At 42.0% G+C, this 24,359-nt stretch overlaps 1 protein-coding gene across 1 annotated transcript in view; it reads right to left on the bottom strand.

Moving 5' to 3' along the window:
• The window catches only part of LOC110526969 (serine/threonine-protein kinase 32C), a 136,910-nt gene that overhangs the window by 34,995 nt on the left and 77,556 nt on the right, over nt 1-24,359 (bottom strand). The window contains exon 3 of the mRNA XM_021608144.2: nt 9,478-9,629. Coding sequence (XP_021463819.1) covers nt 9,478-9,629 — 152 coding nt within the window. The remainder of the gene's footprint in view (nt 1-9,477; nt 9,630-24,359) is intronic.

Genomic DNA, 24,359 nt, shown 5'->3' with positions numbered 1-24,359 from the left:
CACCTCCATTGGGCGCACAGGCCGTGCAAACATTACTTTAATTGTTTTGCCAGCAATTTGCTATGAGGGGGAACTGCCCCAATGATAGGATTTCATAGCATAAATTATAACAGCACAAAGTAAATGGACTGTCCTGGGGTGCTCAAATGTGTGTTCAGTCAGAACTTCTGGGTCTGCTCTAGTCTCCTCCTCCCAATGAGTCTCTTGAACCAGACGGCTGTGAAGGACTAGATGCTTGATCAGGTACAGAAGGTGCTAAAGCCAAAAGCTAATAGTAATGAACTTGTAAAATAAATAATTGTAACAGTCATAGGAGCCTGGGGCCTGACAAACCGACAGACAGAGGGACAGAGGGATACACTAGCTAGACCCTTCTCGTCGCTGATCTGGTAGGACAAAAAAAAGCATGGCCAATTTTATTGTTTCCCCCTGATGTTGTTTATCAGGTTCTACTCTTCTTATCAGGTTCCTCAGGATGACATGTGGACTAAAACAGCATGAAACCTGGTGTATCAGAAAGCATTATCAAATTAGCCAGCTAGAGTAATTTTGAGAAACATTGATAGTTTGGTAAATGTTTTTGTAAAATTCGCTCACCTGTAGATGAGGTGATTACAACAACAAATGACTCCAAAGAGAAGCCATGTGGATATATAAGAGTTTCATTTATCTCCACACGGTCTAAATTAAGAATTCGTTTTCACCTCCTTCTTATAAGCCAAATTTACTGTTATACAAGAACACCGTCCATATCAGATTTAGCATATCGTTTAACAGTTGGCCCCACATATTTAAGAACGGCTGTGCCTGCTGTCCTCTGTGGTGTGCTATCTCATGAATTGATATGATGTATTCAGGTGAGCGGACACCTGGGGCAGTTGATTCGTGAGTTGCCCTTCGTGCCCACTCCCATACCCTATAATTCTGTATTTCTTTGTGCTTAATTTGTATACATGTAGACCAGAAAAGCCACATCCAGATCCAGATTCTCTATAAATGCTGTTTTGAATAAAACACATTTTTTTTAACCTACACACTGAGGAAGGCTGTGAAGCCAAAACGTCTGTGTACGCTATCCCTGATGCAGTGAAAAAAATAATAATAATGTAATAATGAAGTAAGCTTTTTGAGTGCGAACCCACAACACCTTTTTGAATTCATGGGTTTTACGCACCAGCCAAGCTTCTCTGGGAGCGCGATGGTTCTCTTTTGATGCTTCTTGGGTTATCCCCTGGTGCACTCGTTCGTTCGTGAGCTGGCTGCTCATTCTAAATAGTATAAATCTGTTCAAAACAGTAGCAGCATGTGCAGCAGTGGTCATTCGTTTTTGACAAGCAAAAGTGAAATTGATGCATCTCTGCTGTTTGCACAGATCACTGTATATATATGGTGCATTCAGAAATGATTCAGACCCCTTGACTTTTGCCACATTTTGTTACGATACAGCCTTATTAAAAAATGTATTAAATCGTTTTTTTTCTCATCAATCTACACACAATACCCCACAATGACAAAGCAAAAACAGGTTTAGACATTTTTGCAAATGTATAAAAAAAAAAATGAAATATCACATTTACATAAGTACTCAGACCCTTTACTCAGTACTTTGTTGAAGCACCTTTGCAAGCGATTACAGCCGAGTCTTCTTGGGTATACGGCTACAAGCTTGGAACACCTGTATTTGTGGAGCTTCTCCCATTCTTCTCTGCAGATCCTCTCAAGCTCAGTCAGGTTGGATGGGAGCGTCACTGCACAGCTATTTTCAGGTCTCTCCAGAGATGATCGATCGGGTTCAAGTCTGGGCTCTGGCTGGGCCCCTCAAGGGCATTATGAGACTTGTCCTAGTATTATGAGTACTTGTCCAAAACGACTTGTGCATTGTCTTGGCTGTGTCCTTAGGGTTGTTGTCCTGTTGGAAGGAAAACCTTTGCCACAGTCTGAGGTCCTTAGCGCTTTATGAAGAGTCTTGGTGGTTCCAAACTTCTTCCATTTAAGAATGGAGGAGGCCACTGTGCTCTTGGAGCTCTACTTTGCTCCATTAATCTTTCCCACAATCCTGACTAGTCTCCGAGTCCCTGTTGCTGAAAAACAACCCCACAGCATGACGCTGCCCCCACCATGCTTCACCTTATGGATGGTTCCAGGATTCCTCAAGACGTGACGCTTGTAATTCAGGCCAAAGAGTTCAATCTTGGTTTCATCAGACCAGATAATCTTGTTTCTCATGATCTGATAATTATTTAGGTGCCTTTTGGCAAACTACAAGCGGACTGTGGTGCCTTTTACTGAGGAGTGGCTTCCGTCTGGCCCACTCTACAATAAAGGCCTGATTGGTGGAGTGCTGCAGAGATGGTTATCCTTCTGGAAGGGTCTCCCATCTCCACAGCGGAACTGTCAGAGTGACCATCGGATTCTTGTTCACCTCCCTGACCAAGGCTGTTCTTCCCCGATTCCTCAGTTTAGCCAGGCGGCCAGCTTGGTTGTTCCAAACTTCTTCCACTTAAGAATGATGGAGGCCACTGTGTTCCTGGGAACCTTCAATGCTGCTGTCATTTTGTTACCCTTCCCCAGATCTGTGCCTGGATACAATCCTGTCTCGGAGCTCTACGGACAATTCACCCCATGGTTCGGTTTTTGCTCTGACATGCACTGTCATCTATGGGACCTTATAAAGACAGGTGTGTGACTTTCCAAATCATGTCCAATCAATTTAAATGTACCACAATCAAGTTATAGAAACATTTCAAGGATGATCAATGGAAACAGGATGCACCTGAGCTCAATTTCGAGTCTCATAGCAAAGGGCCTGAATACTTATCTGAGTAAGGTATTTTTTATTTATTTAATATATATATATATACATATATACAAACATTTCTAAAAACCTGTTTTCGCTTTTTCATTATGGGGTATTGTGTGTAGATTAATGAGGAAAAAAATAATTCAAGCAATTTTAGCATAAGCTTTTAATGTAACAAAATGTGGAAAAAGTCAAGGAGTCTGAATATTGTCCGAATGCACTGCATCTTCTCAAAGAAACTACTGGTCGTTTTAAAACGTATCATTATATTTCTGTCATGCTGCTTTGTTGACAACTCCAACAATCTTGCGTCCCAGGTATTCAGCCAATCAGCGGCTGCCGCTGGCTGCCACCCAGAGCTTGTTATGACTATTGTGTTTGGGGTAAAGCCTAATTCGTCTCAACGTCTCCCAGAGCTTTGTTCTGTTCAGGCCGGGAATCAATATTCTAAATGGACATCGAGGAGGACAGGGTGTGCATCTATTCTCACCACAGTGACTGCTCTCTTGCTCTCTCTGAGATGATGGATCGACAGTGGAAGATGACTGTGAATCAGCGGATCCCACTGATGACTCACCCTCTGTGAGACCTTTACAACCCTCTTAAAAAGGGTCTCCAAAGCCGTAGCTCATAGACGACAAAAATCCCAGTGGTCAGCGCCGACACATTCACTCCCTCTTGCTTCCCTTCTTCCTCACTTTCCCACATGGCTGCTGGGCGTCTCACTTGGTTCAGCTTTCAGAGCCTCTATCCAGATCTCCGGGGAATCTGGCCAATGGTGTTTGAGAGTAATTTGTTGCAATGTAATGCTTAAGGCAAAATCTTGCTCTGGTGATGATTAACACTGGAAAGTGCAAGGGATCAATTTCACCGCGTACACTTACGGCATGTAATACTGTCCGTCTGGGTAGGGGAATATGACCTCCAATTTAGAAATACAAATTGATCGGGGAGGGAAAGAAAGCATCTACACCTACCTATGCTGTGATGGCTTATGGGATTTGTTGGATTTTTTGCACGCTGCAGATAGATAATACTTTCAAGGTGGCTAATCCATTTAAATATATCCCACTCCTACACATCATACGGTATCTATGATCAGCAAGTGAATGGTCACGGCAATTACTGCATGCAGCAAACTTGACAGTCCTCCAGGCTTAAGCAGTCTTGTTCCAGTTTTGTGGATTCAGTGCCTAGCATTACAGATTCCCTCTGATTTTCTCTGAAGCAATGGATGGAGCTTCAAAGAAACCCAGCAGCATTCAGGACATAATGAAAGCAAACATAGGATTCAAAACAGTGTGTGAGCAAACCATTAGACGTTGAAACTCTGTTTGGACAAAGTAATCAATGGTCAAATCCCTTCTTAACACTGCCTTTTACCCCCCCCCCCCCCCCACACCCACCCACCCCCTGCCGCCTCTCAGCTTTCCTCTCTCTCCCTTGCCTTCGCTGTGATTTCAGGAATCATTACTTTCCATGATGGCTGTTTCTCTCACACTCCCGCTCTCCCCCTCTCTGGCATTGTACCAATAACACAACTCCTAGTAATCTTAATCAAAACTGGTGTTCTCATGAGTTGCATCCTCTGATATTTACTTTGGGGAATATAGGCACTGCAGTTCCTAGAATTCATTGGTTGGCCCATCTTCAGTCCATCAATAATGGAACATGTCATTGCCCAAACTCATGCCCATATATACTGCAAATGATCTGCAAGTCAGCAGAGATTTATGATGTGCAGAAGCATACCCACACACCGTACCAATTCAACTCCTGGTCATTACACTGTGCAAATTGTAGTAGAGTAGACCATCCCCAAATATAGCTCAACATCGTTCTTATGAAAGCAAGTAAAAGTTTATGAAAGGGAGTTTCCTGTTTAAACAGGAAGTTATTATACACCAAAAAATTGAGTAATAGTCACTGTGAATGGGGAAAGCATTTATGTAGACCTACAGTAGCAGTCAAAACTTTAGGCACAACTACTCATTCAAGGGCTTTTCTTTATTTTGACTATTTTCTACATTGTAGAATAATAGTGAAGACATCAAAACGATATAATAAAACATATGGAATCATGTAGTAACCAAAGAAGTGTTAAACAAATCAAAATATATTTTTGATTTTAGATTCTTCAAAGTAGTGAATTACATATTTTGATTTATTTAACACTTTCTTGGTTACTACATGATTCCATGTGTTTTTCATAGTTTTGATGTCTTCATTTATTTTCTACATTGTAGAATACTAGTGAAGAAAAACCCTGGAATGAGAAGGTATGTCCAAACTTTTGACTGGTACTGTATATACAGTGCCTTGCGAAAGTATTCGGCCCCCTTGAACTTTGCGACCTTTTGCCACATTTCAGGCTTCAAACATAAAGATATAACTATTTTTTTGTGAAGAATCAACAACAAGTGGGACACAATCATGAAGTGGAACGACATTTATTGGATATTTCAAACTTTTTTAACAAATCAAAAACTGAAAAATTGGGAGTGCAAAATTATTCAGCCCCTTTACTTTCAGTGCAGCAAACTCTCTCCATAAGTTCAGTGAGGATCTCTGAATGATCCAATGTTGACCTAAATGACTAATGATTATAAATACAATCCACCTGTGTGTAATCAAGTCTCCGTATAAATGCACCTGCACTGTGATAGTCTCAGAGGTCCGTTAAAAGCGCAGAGAGCATCATGAAGAACAAGGAACACACCAGGCAGGTCCGAGATACTGTTGTGAAGAAGTTTAAAGCCGGATTTGGATACAAAAAGATTTCCCAAGCTTTAAACATCCCAAGGAGCACTGTGCAAGCGATAATATTGAAATGGAAGGAGTATCAGACCACTACAAATCTACCAAGACCTGGCCGTCCCTCTAAACTTTCAGCTCATACAAGGAGAAGACTGATCAGAGATGCAGCCAAGAGGCCCATGATCACCCTGGATGAACTGCAGAGATCTACAGCTGAGGTGGGAGACTCTGTCCATAGGACAACAATCAGTCGTATATTGCACAAATCTGGCCTTTATGGAAGAGTGGCAAGAAGAAAGCCATTTCTTAAAGATATCCATAAAAAGTGTTGTTTAAAGTTTGCCACAAGCCACCTGGGAGACACACCAAACATGTGGAAGAAGGTGCTCTGGTCAGATGAAACCAAAATTGAACTTTTTGGCAACAATGCAAAACGCTATGTTTGGCGTAAAAGCAACACAGCTGAACACACCATCCCCACTGTCAAACATGGTGGTGGCAGCATCATGGTTTGGGCCTGCTTTTCTTCAGCAGGGACAGGGAAGATGGTTAAAATTGATGGGAAGATGGATGGAGCCAAATACAGGACCATTCTGGAAGAAAACCTGATGGAGTCTGCAAAAGACCTGAGACTGGGACGGAGATTTGTCTTCCAACAAGACAATGATCCAAAACATAAAGCAAAATCTACAATGGAATGGTTCAAAAATAAACATATCCAGGTGTTAGAATGGCCAAGTCAAAGTCCAGACCTGAATCCAATCGAGAATCTGTGGAAAGAACTGAAAACTGTTGTTCACAAATGCTCTCCATCCAACCTCACTGAGCTCGAGCTGTTTTGCAAGGAGGAATGGGAAAACATTTCAGTCTCTCGATGTGCAAAACTGATAGAGACATACCCCAAGCAACTTACAGCTGTAATCGCAGCAAAAGGTGACGCTACAAAGTATTAACTTAAGGGGGCTGAATAATTTTGCATGCCCAATTTTTCCGTTTTTGATTTGTTAAAAAAGTTTGAAATATCCAATAAATGTTGTTCCACTTCATGATTGTGTCCCACTTGTTGTTGATTCTTCACACAAAAATACAGTTTTATATCTTTATGTTTGAAGCCTGAAATGTGGCAAAAGGTCGCAACGTTCAAGGGGGCCGAATACTTTCGCAAGGCACTGTACAAAAACAACCATTCCCAAAGCAAAATAAACAATGAATCACTGTCTCTGTGCTGAGCTCTCTTTCTCTGGCTTCAGAAGAAAAGTCTGACCTCTCTCAAGAGATTTTTCACAGAGCAAGCACGTTAGTCTCAGCAGGACATCAGATGTCACCTTCAGACATGCGTAGTAAACGCCAATTTAGGCTTGATCCGACCATGTGGTCCGGAGGCTCCGTACATAGGGTGTGACACAATTGCAATGTCTTCGGAAGCTTGCGGCGGCCGTATCAAGCTCCGTACCGCATCGCCGTGCGATGGGCTCCGTATAGTGCCGCATTGACATGTTTGGTTGACAGTAGTTGGGGGTGGTACATCCCGTATAAACACAAACTCACTTCCTTGACAACAAAACATAATCTTTATGATACCTCGTGTAGGGATTTCAAAGACATGAAGAAAATGAGTTTGAACTCCCGGAAAGAGATAGGGGAGGTAATGGGGATAGATGCCGGTAAAGAGGTCAATGGAATACAGACTGTGGGGGAAAGATGGATCCCGGATTGGCGCAATTGAACAAATCTGATCTAACAAAGTGGATATTTGTAAAATCCTTCACGATTGCTGTATTTATTGTAGCAGGCCCACAATGTGGTTACTAAAATCAGATTTTGATATATTTGGCAGTTGTTGCTGCATAACATTTTAAATTAGCCCCTTTCAAGGTTTAGAAAAAGTGACTGGTAAATGCTAACTCCCATTCGTATAAACTGGTAGCATAGCTAGCATACAGAAATCGGTGGTGGTAGTCTAAGTTGTTTTTAACTGTAATGCAGTTTATTGGTGAAGGTGACAGAAACATGCATTGGGGTTGACATCCATACAGCATTATACTCTGACTTTTACCTCAACATAGTGTGAAATACACATATATACAATAGACTAAATGTAGGCTAATTTTGCTGAGCGGCAATGGGGAGACTCGGGATGGAGATGCAGGTGGGAAAACAGTGCTGACTTTTTACTTCAGAGCTCCTATGTCAAGCACTGGGAAACGGACTCAAACATCTCAGAAGAGGTACGGTCTTGTCTTTTTGTTTATCCAGTTGCTTTTAATTAGCGGGATAGCTACAGAGATTAGCTCTGAATCACTATGTGTGGTGCAGCGCAGACCAATTCATTAGATGCACGACAGCTCCCTGAAGCACAAGAAGCATGAATGCTCTCACTACTGCCATGGCTGCATCGCAGTAAGTGCTGTATGGCCACCGCAGACGTTGAATTGACCATGCAGAGCCTTTAAGAGTCCAACATAGCTACAGGGGGGCCAAAGCAACCGAAAAAAAAAATAGTCTGGCCAGTGAGAGCCTGCCTCTGCAGGAAAGATCCACAATGAGGCTAGCGTGATTGATACACTCTGTAAAGTTATTTTCAAAACTCCTTGAGCGGAATAGGTGGAATGGTAACAACTGCATCAAACACATGGTTTCCAGGTGTTTGATGCGATTCTATTTTCTCCGTTCCGGCCATTATTATGAGCTGTTCTCCCCTCAGCAGCCTCATGTGCTGTGGCCTGACAGGCAGGCCATCACCATGTGGGTTTTTTGCAGATTTCTCCCTTTTGTTGCTCAAATCTGGTCAGTTTGATGGTGACGGCAGGCAGCCGCTTGCGAATGGGCCTCTCTATCACCTCCAAGATATTCACCAGCAAAGGGATACAGAATAACACAAACGTTCTTTGAACCGTCCAAAGCGTATACTGGATGAGAGTGATGTAACCAATTCCACAGCACACAGGAGTGTCTTGGGTATTGTTCAGGAGGCTGTACGAGACTACGAGTGATTGTTGTTTTGTTCCAGTGTAATTTGAGATGGGCTGACCACTTTCACAATTTTTCCCTCTGAAGTAGACTTGAATTGCAGGAAGATGAGGTGCGATCTAAGGAGCCCGATAATTCCCGCCTATCCATAACGCTGCTGTTTGCTGTCTTTGTCGCTAATGGGGCTTTGATGTGCCATAGATGTAGAAATACAGTGCCAAGCAGAGCAAAGCAGGGAAACTAGAACAAAGATGGGGCTGGCAGATGTACACTACTTGAGGGAATTATAAAATAAAAAAGACACTGGCCCTACTACCACCTCATTAAAAAACCCTCTGCTTATTTTAGTTGGGAGGACGCTTCTCATTGAGACCCCCCCCCCCCTAGTGTTATTAAAACTTTGCCAACTTTGGAGAAAAAAAAAAAACATGCATACAAGACATACAGTAATGTGTGGGTGCGGGTGCACAGTGGGTGTGGGTGCACTTTTGTCTTGGTGTATGTATCCGCTCAAATTCTTTATGTACTAAAGGATGTGTATGAAATGATTGATGCTCCCTATATCAATTACTCAGAGCCTAGATAACCACCGAGAGCAATATCATTCTACCAATTACACAGGAGTAAAGTGCTTTGGTGTAATTTGCTGTGAACATTGTGCCACCTGCCCAATTATATATAGAATATGTGCTGCAGAGACACTGGAGATGGTTAAATAATGAAACAGGTTCCCTACTTCACCCAGATATCATACTCCTGGGAGGGAAATATGGGGACATCTGACTTTACAGTGCAACAATTAAGAAATGTGTGGTGCAATGGGCCCGCATTCCCACATGCCCGAACACACACACACACACACACACACACACACACACACAGGGTACCAGCAGTGGCATGCAGAATGTACGAACAGTATATAAAATGAAAAAAAAACACAGGATAATCACCAGAGGTTTACTAAAAAAACATGTTCAATTTCCTGTAGGATCTCTAGCTCTCTAAAGACGTTTCGGACCTCGTCTCTCTCTATGCACTGCTGTTTGTTCATGTACTTCATGGCGTACATCTTCTCTGTGTCCCTCTTCTGCACAATGCACACCTTCAGGGGAAATAAGGACAGAAGAACAGAGAGTAGGTTACCCACTTAGGACTGGAACCAGACTTGCATAAAGCAAGTGAAGACAGATGCACACAGACAACTTAGTATACAATAATATACAGTATACCAGAGCATGTGACAGGATTGGCTTTTCATAATGGCTGATATTACTGCCCTCCATTAGAATATTTACAATGGGGCTTGGAAAACATTTACAAAAACACACAAACAGTCTCCGACCTCATCATGTGCTCATTAAAAGTTGATGTTTCGTAGAGTGGAGAAATGTCAATGTGAAATGTCAAGAGCAGGACAGGGGGTATGGGAGGGCAAGCCTCATTACTGTAACATTCAGTCATTAGCAAGCTATGACCTCAGCTACTGTTACGCAAACAGTCGCTACAGAAAATAAACAATGGTTTGGAAAGAAAACTCACTTCTATAAAGAAGTACTAATCTCCAATGAAGAATGCCAAATTCTGGCATTATTACAGAAAAATCAACCGTACCGAGTAAAATATTGAAGTGATCAAATATTATATTAAACACACTGTTGATACCTATCCCACACCCAAGTGGAGTAATACAACAATTCATGCAAGTTTGGAACAATTTCACAACTTTTATTTTTATATATACACACTTTCTTTTTATTGAAGAACACAAAAACACAAAACAGGAAGGCAGGTAGAGCACACATCATACGTACATCAGATTAGTTACAAGTAACATCATCTTTGAATTAGACAACTTCCAAGTATGGATCCCAAAATAATATTTTAGGTTTGGTAAGGCCATACTCCCACTGTGTTTTGGTAGTTGCAATGATGTACATTTAATTCTTGGTCTCTTACTGTTCCAGATAAACCTTGATATCCGTTTATCCCATTCCCTAACTGTTTAGGTGGGATTTCTATAAGCAGTGATTGGGAACAAATACAGTAACCTCGGCAGGATATTCATTTTGATTGTTTCAATTCTACTGCTAAGATCCAAAGGAAGTGAATTACACCGGTCCCGATCATCATATATTTTCTTGTTGATGGGAACATGATTTCTTTCATAAGGTTTTGGTGTATCTTTCGGTAGATTTACTCCAATATACTTAATGGATGAAGAGGTCCACTGGAAGTTATATTTACTATTCAGCTCTTGCTGTGGGTATACTTATATACAAGGGTTTGGGTCTTGTGTACCCTGAACATACCCTGAAAATATTCCAAATGTGTATAAAACATTCGTCAATCTACTGTACACTTGAACCTGGGTCTTTAGGAAATATCAGAACGTCATCAGCACACATGTATACCTTGTGTTCATTGCCTCTTATTGTTATTCCCCCGAGGATGGGTATTTTCTTACTGCCTGTGCTAATGACTCGATGTATAAGGAGAAGAGCGTGGGTGAAAGATCACAGCCTTATCTTGCCCCTCATTTTAGACTTATTGTTTGTGACAAAATGTCCATTAATCTTTATTCTGGCAGTCGGATATGAATGTAGTGTTTTGATGCACTGTATCACTTTGTTGAAATCAAATAGATAATCCCATCCCACTACATCAAATTATTTTTCTGCATCTAGACTGTCCTCCATTCTTTTTGCTATTATTGATGCATACAGTTTATAATCCACATTAAGAATCGCAGTAGGTCTTTTGAAATTGCATTCCTTCTGATCTTTACCCTCCTTTGGAATTACAGATATTATGGCTTCTCTCCACGATGGTGGTAGATAGATAGGTAGAAATTTGTACCTAAATCTGGCAACTCACATGAGTCTACTGTGTAAAACAACAGAGTGGTGTTGGAACAGTATAAACAGTTTGAGGAGCTCAAGGCATGAATCACGCATGCTCCAGTACTGAGGTTCTATGATGAAAAGCGCAAAACCAAAATCTCAGCAGATGCCTCTATAGCAGTGCCTTGCACCCCCCCTTGGCTTTTTTCCTATTTTTTTGCATTACCTGTCATTTAAATAGATTTTTATTTGGATTTCATGTAACGGACATACACAAAATAGTTCAAATCGGTGAAGTGAAATGAAAAAAAATGACATAAAAAAAAAATGGAAAAGTGGTGTGTGCCTACTGTATGTATTCACCCCCTTTGCTATGAAGCTCCTAAATAAGATCTGGTGCAACCAATTACCTTCAGAAATCACATAATGAATTAAATAAAAAGTGTGGTGAAAACAGTGGCAACCAGATCATATGATGAAATGACACCTGAGGGAGTTACATACAGGACAAAATAAGAGAGACAAGAAGATACAACACACTACAAATAGAAAAGGTTGCCGACCCCTGGTGTAGCCTATTAGGAGCATAACAGCAGAAGTGTAACAGCAGAATCTGCGAAGGCCCGCAGCAGCGGGAGGATGAAGGTCGAGAACAGGTTTTTTTCCTTCTTCTCGTTAAGCTCCCTTGAGTCATTTGTGTCTTAGTTATTTAATCACAGTGTGTTTGAAGCATCAGACAAGCTCAGTAGCCTTCATATAGTGGACTTCATTAAAACACATGTGTCTATATAGGGAAAAATATGTTTAAACATTTTGACCAATCGATTAGTCAAAAGAACAGACTACTCTAGGTCGACCAAGATTTGTTGTAGTTAGGGACAGCCCTCATTGTAATTAATTTGTTTATTTAACCTTTATTTAACTAGGCAAGTCAGTTAAGAACAAACTATTATTTACAATGACAGCCTACCAAAAGGCAAAAGGCCTCCTACGGGGGCTGGGATTAAAAATTAAACAAAATATAAATATAGGACAAAAATATAGATCACGACAAGAGAGACAACACTACATAAAGAGAGACCTAAGACAACAACATAGCAAGGCAGCAACACATGACAACACAGCATGGTAGCAACACCACATGACAACATAGCAAGTCAGCAACACATGACAACACAACATGGTAGCAGCACAAAATATGGTACAAACACTATTGGGCACAGACAACAGCACAAAGGGCAAGAAGGTAGAGACAACAATACATCACGCAAAGCAGCCACAAGTAACTGTGCAAGATCACGATAGAACCAGGGCCTGAACCTGTTGTTAATTCTCATTTTCTTTATGGGGGTGTGTTTGTTAACAATAACACTGAAAATATCAAAAAAGGGCCAAGCATCTTCTACAGAGGGGATCAAGCTGATTCTATCAGTTCATGAAGGCAGGCTTGCTCATTAAAGTTTTATAGCAAGTGTCTATGACAAATCAGGACAGCTCGTTTCACTGAGCAGCCAATACAAACACAGGCTGTAAAACAGTGATCACTAAGGTCATTACAGAAAACACCAGACTGATACCTATCAGGATTATTTGTGAGGATAACATCAAGAAGAGTAGCCTTTTCTGGGTGTTTGGAGTCAAACCTTGTGGGATTGGTAATAATATGATAAATATTTAGGGAGTCCCATTGCTTTAGGACTTGGTCAGGTGGTTTAAGTATGTCCCAATATAGGTCACCTAGAAGAACAAATTCAGACTTAGTGTAAGGAGCCAGGAGAGAGATTAGGGCAGGTAGGGTACAGGCCGGTGCTGATGGAGGACGATGGCACCCAGCAACAGTCAACAAAGAGCTATATGAAAGTTTAATACTTAAAACCAGCAAATCAAATTGTTTGGCGACAGACTTGGTAAAGACAACTGAGCACTGAAGGTGATCCTTGATAAAGATTGCCCTTCCCTCAACTTTGGAAAATCTGTCTTGCTGAAAAAGGCTATAATCAGAAAGGTTTACATCAGTTAACAACAAACACTCTTCCTTATCTACGTCTTAGTAATGACCAACACATCTGGATTGGAGCTGTGAACACACACTTTCAATTGATCAATTTGAGGTAATAAGCTTCTAGTGTTAACATACAGAAAACCCAAGCTTTTATGAGAGCAGAAATCAGTGAAGCAGATATTAGAGCACATGTCAGAATTTGGGCTAGCAACTGTAGATGGGCCAGAGTGTACATGCATATTTCCAAATATCATCAACAGTAATACAATCAAGGCACGGCAGAGGACAGGGAGAGCTCTGCAGTGCTGATTTATGACATCTGAATGTGCATCAGATGGCAAAAATATAATATTTTACAGCAATTTCATCAGGTAACATGAATACAAAGCCGGCGTAGAGGTGGTTAGAATGGGATGGGATTTGGCGCTTCTGGAACAGTTTCAATGAGTGATCATTTGAAACGGGCTTAGTTTGGCACATTGAAATAAAATAACAAAATTCAAGGTTACAAACCAAAATCTGTATTTTCAGGTGCTTGATGTAGTTTATTCTGCCTGTTCTTTGGAATTTTCAGTTCCACATTGTACACTGCATGGTGATGAATTACAGCCACTGTATCTGTTGGCTGAGTATGTTCTAATGAAAATACACTCTGTCTATGTTTAGGGGGTTTATAGCCTAGGCTAATCATTTCTAAATGGCACTAGCAGTTCACAAAGTAGCCTATGCGAAAATAGATTGGACGCAATTATTATAAAACTTCAGCTCGTTGTTGGAACACATATTTCCCTATTTTAATCCAGTCCATTTTGAATTTGTGATAAAACGGTCATCATTTGGCAAGGAATGTAGCTTGTGAAACCCATCAGTTAAAATTTCATTTTTTTCCACGACAAGCCACAAAAGCACATTCCACCAAATAGTTTTACAGTATTTGAAATTTGGGTCTCTGAATTAAGATGGAGTGTTGACGTCTGTTTGAGTACTAGATTACTCATGGCCATCCCTAGTACCAGGATGATACAGCCCACCCCAGCTGTCACGTCTCAGGTATTATCAAGTAACTACGGCGCCAGAGGCAGAATGATGTGTTTGAGCTGCTCCAGCTATCCAGCACCATACAGCAGAAGGGTCTAACTGAATTGAATTGTCCACAAAGGCCCATGTCTCCTCATTACATCTCGGCAGATGGCTGGTTTACAGCATTAGAGGAAGAAATGTCAGGAGGAAATCTATTACCCTCCAAAACACAATCTAATTGCCCGCCTCCCTTCGAGCAGGAGCACAAATAAGAGCTGCTCTCCATCTTGCTCTCCTTCCCTCTCTTCTTTCATACACAGGTTTTTCCTCCCTCTGTCTTTTTCATAGGCTCATTACAGTCTAGTATAAACTAATACCATTTCCCTCCTCCTTAAGGATCAATGTGAGTAAGGAGAGAGGGTGTGGGAAGAGACACATCAGGTAGATGACAGTGGACAGGTTTGTGGTGGAAGAGGAGAAGCTTGCGGAGTAAAAGCAGGCTCTGGTTTCGCCATCATGGAAGCCGATTGGTAAAATGGACAATTCAGGGGATGAAAGAAGCTTTTAAAAACCTATTTTGCCCTCTCATGGTGACACTGCGGTTCATGGCCCATTTCTATTTCCTCCTTCCTCCCTTGTTGCCCTTCACACAGACCCACTTTCTCCAGCCAGTCATCTGTCCTTTGCGAGGGGATGGACGATAAAGGGAAATAAATGAAACACTGCAATTGCTAACCAAACGTCTAAAGCTTTTCCCTCTCGTCCAGCTCAGGCCGTTAGCTTCCGTTATGATTACACTTGTTGCTGTAAAGCATGGAGAGCTGGCAAAGGCCTGTGATTTCCTGTGGTCCCCAGAGCAAAGCAGTCTTTCACACTCTTGACAGTTAAACTAAACTATCTACTGCACCGAGGAGCCGACGACCGATCAGACCTGTATCAAATCATCAGTCAAATACCCCATCTCTGGCCCCTCATTTGAGTTCAGATATGTTTGACCGACCATCAGCCAGAATTACGATTTGTTAAGAGTTTATGCTATGTCTTGTGAATACATGCCCACTAAGAACATTGAGGATTGATCAACACTATTTTTTATTATAGATGTTTATGTAGTGCATCAAGAGCATACATAATGTATGGAGTCAATATAAGACAAAAATAAGTGTAAAGACCAATCTCAATATCACACGTGGTGGATAATACTGAAGATTTGTTATTTATTTTTGTTTTACCTTTATTTAACTAGGCAAGTCAGTTAAGAACAAATTCTTATTTTCAATGACGGCCTACAAACAGTGGGTTAACTGCCTTGTTCAGGGGCAGAATGACAGATTTGTACCTTGTCAGCTCAGGGATTCGATCTTGCAACCTTTTGGTTACTAGTCCAATGCTCTAACCACTAGGCTACCTGAATACATGAACGTGTGTGACATGGAATGTCAATGGAATTGTGCACCCAGCCCAAAATAATTAAGGTATTTTCTTATTTGAAAAAGAATAACGGCAACATAGTTTCTTGAAAAAAACAAAAAAAACAATCAACAATAGAAAGTGAAAGGTTTGGGCAAGCTTGGGATGGGTTGGCATTCTCCACCACTCAGTGGTGTAAAGTACTTAAGTAAAAATTTGAAGTACTATTTAAGTCATATTTTAGGCTATCTGTACTTTACTATTTATATTTGACAACTTTTACTTCACTACATTCCTAAAGAAAATAAGTACTTTTTTACATCACATTTTCCCTGACATCCAAAAGTACTCATTACATTACTGAGTCCTCTCACTGTCAACTGCGTTTATTTTCAGCAAACTTAACATGTGTAAATATTTGCATGAACTTAAGACTCAACAACTGAGACATAAACTCAACAAGTTTGACAGACATGTGACTAACAGAGATAATGGGTCCCTGAACAAGGGGGGTCAATATCAAAAGTAACAGTCAGTATCTGGTGTGGCCAGATCTCCTCATGGACTGCACCAGATTTGCCAGTTCTTGCTGTGAGATGTCACCCCACTCTTCCACCAAGGCACCTACAAGTTCCCGGACATTTCTGGGGGGAATGGCCCTAGCCCTCACCCTCCGATCCAACAGGGCCCAGACATGCTCAATGGGATTGAGATCCGGGCTCTTCGCTAGCCATGGCAGAACACTGACATTCCTGTCTTGCAGGAAATCGTGCACAAAACGAGCAGTATGGCTGGTGGCATTGTCATGCTGGAAGGTCATGTCAGGATGAGCCTGCAGGAAGGGTACCACATGAGGGAGGAGGATGTCTTCCCTGTAACGCACGGCGTTGAGATTGCCTGCAATGACAACAAGCTCAGTCCGATGATGCTGTGACACACCGCCCCAGACCATGACGGACCCTCCACCTCCAAATCGATCCCGCTCCAGAGTACAGGCCTCGGTGTAATGCTCATTCCTTTGAAGTTGAAACACAAATCCGACCATCACCCCTGGAAAGACAAAACCACCACTCGTCAGTGAAGAACACTTTTTGCCAGTCCTGTCTGGTCCAGCGACGGTGGGTTTGTGCCCATAGGCGACATTGTTGCTGGTGATGTCTGGTGAGGACTTGCCTTACAACAGGCCTACAAGCCCTCAGTCCAGCCTCGCTCAGCCTATTGCGGACAGTCTGAGCACTGATAGAGGGATTGTGCGTTCTTTGTGTATCTCAGGCAGTTGTTGTTGCCATCATGTACCTGTCCTGCAATGTGATGTTTGGATGTACCGATCCTGCACAGGTGTTACACGTGGTCTGCCACTGCGAGGATGATCAGCTGTCCGTCCTGTCTCCCTGTAGCGCTGTCTTAGGTGTCTCACAGTACAGACATTGCAATTTATTGCCATGGCCACATCAGCAGTCCTCGCAGCATACCTGGGCATCTTTCTTTTGGTGTTTTTCAGAGTCAGTAGAAAGGCCTCTTTAGTGTCCTAAGTTTTCATAACTGTGACCTTAATTGCCTATCGTCTGTAAGCTGTTAGTGTCTTAACGACCATTCCACAGGTGCATGTTCATTAATTGTTTATGGTTCATTGAACAAGCATGGGAGAAAGTGTTTAAACCCTTTACAATGAAGATCTGTGTAGCTATTAATATTTTTACGAATTATCTTTGAAAGACGAGGTCCTGAAAAAGGGACGTTTCTTTTTTTGCCGAGTTTATATGAGGTTGTATCATGTCTTAGTCTTTACGTTAGAAAAATAAGACCAATAAAGAATTAGAAATACTAGAACAGAAAGAAAACACCCTTCAACAGTTGAACACTTCTTAACTTAAATATAATATAATAAACACCTGGATGTTAGCATAGTAATGGATTTTTCCAGAATTAACTGTCTTTAAAACATTTTATGAAAAACTGTATCAATCCGAAAACAAGCAGGCCCATAATAACGTGGACAGGGCTGTAGTGGAGCCGATCGAGAGTTTCAAGTTCCTAGGTGTCCACATCATCAACAAACTATCGTGGTCCAAACACACCAAGACAGTCGTGAAGAGGGCACGACAACATCTTTTCCCCAGATCCTCAAAAAGTTATACAGCTGGACCATCGAGAGCATCCTGACCGGTTGCATCACCACCTGGTATGGCAACTGATTGGCATCTGACCATAAGGCGCTACAGAGGGTAGTGAGTACAGCCCAGTACATCACTGGGGCCAAGCTTCCTGCCATCCACGACCTATATACTAGGCGGTGTCAGAGGAAAGCCCAAAAAAATGGTCAAACACTCCAGTCACCCAAGTCATGGACTGTTCTCTCTGCTACCATGCGGTACTGGAGCGCCAAGTCTAGGACCAAAAGGCTCCTTAACAGCTTCTACCTCCAAGCCATAAGGCTACTGAACAATTAATCAAATGGCTACCTGGACTATTTACATTGACACCACCCCAAATGAGTGTTTTTTACACTGCTGCTACTCGCTGTTTATTATCTATGCATAGTCACTTCACCCCTACCTACATGTACAAATTACCTCAACTAACCTGTACCCTTGCAGATTGACTCAGTACGGATAACCATGTATTTAGCCTCGTTACTGTTATTTTAATAATGTTTTACTTTCGTTTATTTGGTAAATCTTTTCTTAACTCTTTCTTGAACTGCACAGTTGGTTAAGGGCTTGTAAGTAAGCATTTCATGGTAAGGTCTACCTGTTGTATTCGGCGCATGTGACAAATAAAGTTTGATTTGAAACTGACACCATTTTGGGATAATGCCTGTACTATCATATCATTGTATCTAGGAATTTATATCCATCCATCTCGATTATGTCTGTTGGGAAATGTAAATATTGGTGACCAACATCAAAGAAAGTTTTGTAACTTTGGTGTAATTGCTGATTTTTTTTTTTGTATAGCTATTCATCGGAAAGCATCATACTCACTGCCAATAACAAACTCGAGGGCTGAACTGTGTATTGAAAGGGGAGGCTACTGTGTTTTTGTACATTCATGGACAGGTGTGGGCATGTTGTGTTGTTTTTGTGTTCTGTTGGTTTGGGTTTATGAAAAAACACCCCCCCCCCCCCCCCCACCCCACAACATCTATTTATTCATATATTTATGGGGAATATTTGCAATTCAATAGCTCAGAGACCAAGGTATGGAAAATGTGAATATTTTTTTTTAGCTGGTCTGTATCTGACATTTCCCATAAAAATTACCTCATGAATATAGAGTACAGTAAAGACCTTTCAACTGTCAAAACAATAACACGTTCTATATGCACGCACACCCAAGAGGTTCCCCAGTGAACATCCGTTGCTGCCGCGCACCATAATTGCTAACTAGCACAGCAAATAACCACAGGTCTAGCGTAATGAAGGTAGAAAATGCTCACCTTACCTTCATTTCTGTGAAGACAGCCAACACTATAACTAAACTATAACTGTAACTAGCATACGAGTCCAATGTTTGACGGCCACATTGTTTACATCAAAGTTAGCGAGCAGCAGTAATTACCCTGCTATTAACCTCTCTCCCCCCTAACTAATCTCTCTCCTAGCTCTTTGTCTGCGTCCTCCAAAACGCAACTGTATTTCACTCAGGTGTATCGCCCACTTAGTTTCAATTAAGAAACATACTGTAGTTTTAATGAACCGCTAGCTTGTGCTAGGGCATGTATTATCGACCTCCCCTTAGGACCTCTAGCTAAGCTAGACTATAATACAAATGTTAGCGACGACACGTTGTGGTGATAATTTTGAACTGCATATAATTACACCAGGATGATACATAACATGAAGCTAACAAATTGCAACTTTATTTCAAGCAACATGTATTTTGAAATTAAATCAAATTAATTTTAAAATATTCCTTTCTGCACACCCTCTTGATCGTGAAATTTGCTGATAATGCTTCTCTCCTGAGCATGTCATCCGTAAGTCTTGCACTAATCAATCAATTTAATGAAGGCATGTGCAGTAGCTGTAGAAGTTAAATGTGGTATCCTTCAACATGGTAATCCTCATTGTCTAATGAAAAAGAAAAACCCACACACTGATTTTAACAGTATAAGCATTTTCTTTGATTTCAAGTTAGTAGCAAATGATTAACACACAAGTTCTCAGATGTGAGTGCTTATCCTATTTCTTGTAGTATCATTTCAAAATGGAGAAAACATCTCAGCAAAACGTTTAAAAAAAATGTGAGGATTTGCGATTCCCGTTTCAGTATAGAAATGACAAGCCACATGTACAAGTGCATTGGACATGCCCACGGAGGCCAATACTAATCCCATCATGTCTGCATTCGCAATGCATGCCATAAATAATCTCTCATCCACTGTAACCAAAAGGGTAGAGCATGGATAGTGGAGGCAAGGGAAAAATACCCTGGAAAGTGACCACAGTGAAGGGTCACTTTTACAGGGCTGCAAATTAGCTATGTAATATATGAGTTCCATCCCTGTATGGCTGACCTGGCCCCTAATCCCTAATCAAATTACATTTGTAGCTAGCATGCCAACCACTGAAGGAGGACAGTGAGTGTAGCAGAATGAAGTAAATCGGCGCATAATTGCAGGAGGGGATCCTCCCGTAGCCGAGACGCTTACAGTATTAAAATATAGATCCATTCATGATTGACAGGTGGAGACACTACTTCCAAGTCTCAGGGGGGAATGACATCTCATCACAATGGCTACTAGAACTCAACTGCAGCTTAGGTCTGCTACAGTCACACCCCTTTCACCTCCTCCTATGCCACCGACAGTATAACTCAGTTCACACAGTCTGCTCTGCTGGCTGCTGAGGTTGATGAGGACAAGGTCAGTGAGTGTAACAGAGGGGTGAGTGTGTGGCACATGTGAGCTAGTTGACAGGTGAGTGCTAGGCTCTCTCTCAATTCATTCTTCCTCGATTCCTCATCTTCTAAAAACCCAGTGGAGAAGAAAGTCAGAGGGGAGGGACCTATTACCTTCTCCAATACAGTTGCTGCTTTGTGGATACAGGTGAGGAGATAGGATGCGAGTAATCAAGGAAAGACAAAGTGAGAAAGCCCTAGTAGACATCGTGTGGGGATGTCACCCGCCCTGAGATCTAAAGTACTGTTATCCTAGCCCAACTAAGATCAAGGTTTTGGTATGATAATGGATGCTGCTTTGTGGATATGTAGTGCTGTTGAGGACCTTTAGGGGTGTTGCAGTGACCATAATACCGCCACACCAGCAGTCATGAGTCATGGCCACAGTAAAATTCCACATGACCGTTGAGTCGCGGAATCTCTTCTTATATACTCTTGGACATGCTAGGGTAGTATCCAACTAGCTAATGGCCTGGCACTCAGGGCTCTGTTGTCCTTCTAACCACTCGGACATCAATGCAATCGAAAATGAAAAAAAATCACAAAACAGTATCATGCTTTTAACTCACCTCACTGTGATTGATCAATTTAAAGAAAGAAGATCAACAACAGGCTGAAACTGAGTGGAAAACAAGGTCATTGTGGATGTTGTTTCAAAGCCAAACAACGAAAGGGACAGCGCTTTCTAAGGTGATGATTAATTCAAAACACATTAGAGCTTATACATACTCATAGGCCTACATATGAGCCCAAGCCCGAAATGTATTTAAAAAAAAATAAAGATTGTGCCGTTCCTCATACAATACATATCCTACCGCATATTATGCGCTGCTGAAACACATTTCAAAAACGGATTTAAGAGGTCTTTAATTAAACTAGCCTATAATCAATCCAAAATGATACAAATTCTAGTAAATCGGCTTTGAGGGTGGACTGTGTTGTTATGCATACTGGATGGACGGGTTACCTTATGCTACGCTCCAAAGTTTATATTCATTTTTTTTAAATTTTATTTTACCTTTATTTAACCAGGCAAGTCAGTTAAGAACAAATTCTTATTTTCAATGACGGCCTGGGAACAGTGGGTTAACTGCCTGTTCAGGGGCAGAACGACAGATTTGTACCTTGTCAGCTCTTGTCAGCTCGGGGGTTTGAACTCGCAACCTTCCGGTTACTAGTCCAACGCTCTAACCACTAGGCTACCCATGCATCTGGGAGAGAATGTATAGGCCTAGGCGATGCAGTTGGATCATTGATTGTGCAGGGCGGCTTACAGAGTTAGCCTACAATAGTGAATTTGTATTCGATTTTGAATAGCCTAGTAATAGTGCATTTTTTATAATTAATAAGATGACACATGAGCCTACCCTTAGCTACAGAATTTCTCACCACTGTGAGCTTCCATCTCCTCCCCTTTCTCCATCATTACTTTCTCAAGCATGCAGAAGGTTTAATTAAATAGGTTTTGTTGTGAAAATGTGGTACTTTCAATGTTCCCAAACAGATTTCACATGGTTTCCCAAAATAAGCACTTGTTAGCTGCCAGAACAGGGTTGAGGAGCCCATGGCATAGAGTTTGGATGGAGTTTCACCGGTCACACAGCGGGAGGCTGCTTGCTCCTCAACCGGATGATGTAATTTTCCCCTCTGTCCCTGTTCCTGCCCATTTGATAACAGGCCATTCTAAATCAAAACAAATTAGCCGCGTCCTCAGAGCATGCGCAGACCAGCTGGCTGGAGTGTTTACGGACATATTCAATCTCTCCATATCCCAGTCTTCGGTCTCTACTTGCTTCAAGATGTCCACCATTGTTCCTGTAACCAATAAAGAAAACTGAACTAAACGACTAATCGCCCTGTAGCACTCGCTCCTGTCATCATGAAGTGCTTTGAGAGGCTAGTTAAGGATCATATCACATCCACCTTACCTGACATCCTAGACCCACTTCAATTTGCATACCGCCCTAATAGATCCACAGACAATGCAATCGTCATCGCACTGCACACTGCCCTATCCCATCTGGACAAGAGGAGTACCTTTGTAAGAATGGTGTTCATTGACTACAGCTCAGCCTTCAACACGATAGTACCCTCCAACTCACCATTAAGCTCGGGTCCGTGGGTCTGAACCTCGCCCTGTGCAACTGGGTCCTGGAATTCCTGACGGGACACCCCCAGGCGGTGAAGGTAGGAAACAACACCAATACGCTGATCCTCAACACAGGGGCCATACAAGGGTGTGTTCTCATTCCCCTCCTGTACTCTGTTCACCCATGACTGCGTGGCCATGCACGCCTCCAACTCAATCATCAAGTTTGCAGACACAACAGTGGTAGGCTGGATTACCAACAATGATGAGACAGCCTAAAGGGAGGAGGTGAGGGCCCTGGTGGAATGGTGCTAGGAAAATAACCTCTCCCTCAACATCAACAAATAAAAGGAGCTGATCGTGGACTTCAGGAGACAGCAGAGGGAGCACGCCCCCATCCACATCAACGGGATCGCAGTTGAGAAGGTGAAAGGCTTCAAGTTCCTCGGCGTACACATCACTGACAATCTGAAATGGTGGACCCACACAGTGTTGTGAAGAAAGCGCAATGGTGCCTCTTCAACCTCAGGAGGCTGAAGAAATTTGGCTTGGCCCCTAACATGCTGACCACACCACTCGCGTCACGGTGCGGGAGCATTGCAAAATAAATATACCCATACATATTATTCAAATCATTGCACCCTCACTGCTCGCACGCATCAATGAGCGTCTGCATAGCCAGCCACTAAAATAGAACTTGATTCTATTTATGACACTTGACACACTGCAGGTTCCGCATCTCCGATCTCCTCATTGGTTTTTAGGAGCATATACACACATGGACATATTCAAATCAACTCATGCTCAGATCCTCATTGCTTTTTTAGGAGCATATACCCACGTGGGTGATTGAAAGATGAACGGAGGTCCACACTCCAGTCCAGTTGGTGGCGGTAATGCACCTTAAAGTTGGTTGCCAACCGCCATATCAAGTCTGGAAGTCCTGCCTCCCATCAATTAATTCGTTCTCACAACGAACATACTTCCCGTACTTCCTGTAAACAAAAGCCAATGTGGGTGCTTTATTGTCCATCCAGGATGGATATTTTTCTTTGGCATCACCTTCCATTAAAAGGATCACATACATTGTCACATCAGACACATTTAAACCAGTCAGTCCATCTTGTTGCATACACTAACAACATAGAGGACATTAATACATTCACTCACAAACGACCACTGACCCAACTGCACTGGATAGATAAGTACATGTACTGATGCAATTTCCGTTGCATTTAGTAGTCCAACAGCACAGGGAACTAATCAATGTTTGAACACGCTCTTCTTCTGAGCATTCTGAAGCACCTGCCAGAGGGAAGCCTCTTGAACTGAGGGTGTAGAGGGTGGGTGGTGTCGCCAACGGCAGCCAGTGCCTTCATTTTTGGTTGACTTGTGGAACAGTCAACCAATTACTTTCCTGGCTGTGTTTACTGTTCTGGTCAGTTTGCCTTTGCTCCTCATGCTCAGATTACCACACCGGACTGTCATACTGAACGTGAGGATGCTCTCCACCAAGCTGCTGTATATCCTCTCCAGAACATCCTGGCTGACCACAAACCCCTTTAATTT

This window comes from Oncorhynchus mykiss, chromosome 1 (assembly GCF_013265735.2).
Source record: "Oncorhynchus mykiss isolate Arlee chromosome 1, USDA_OmykA_1.1, whole genome shotgun sequence".
In the NCBI taxonomy this organism is placed as follows: domain Eukaryota; kingdom Metazoa; phylum Chordata; class Actinopteri; order Salmoniformes; family Salmonidae; genus Oncorhynchus; species Oncorhynchus mykiss.
This window is presented reverse-complemented; position numbering and strand designations above follow the sequence as displayed.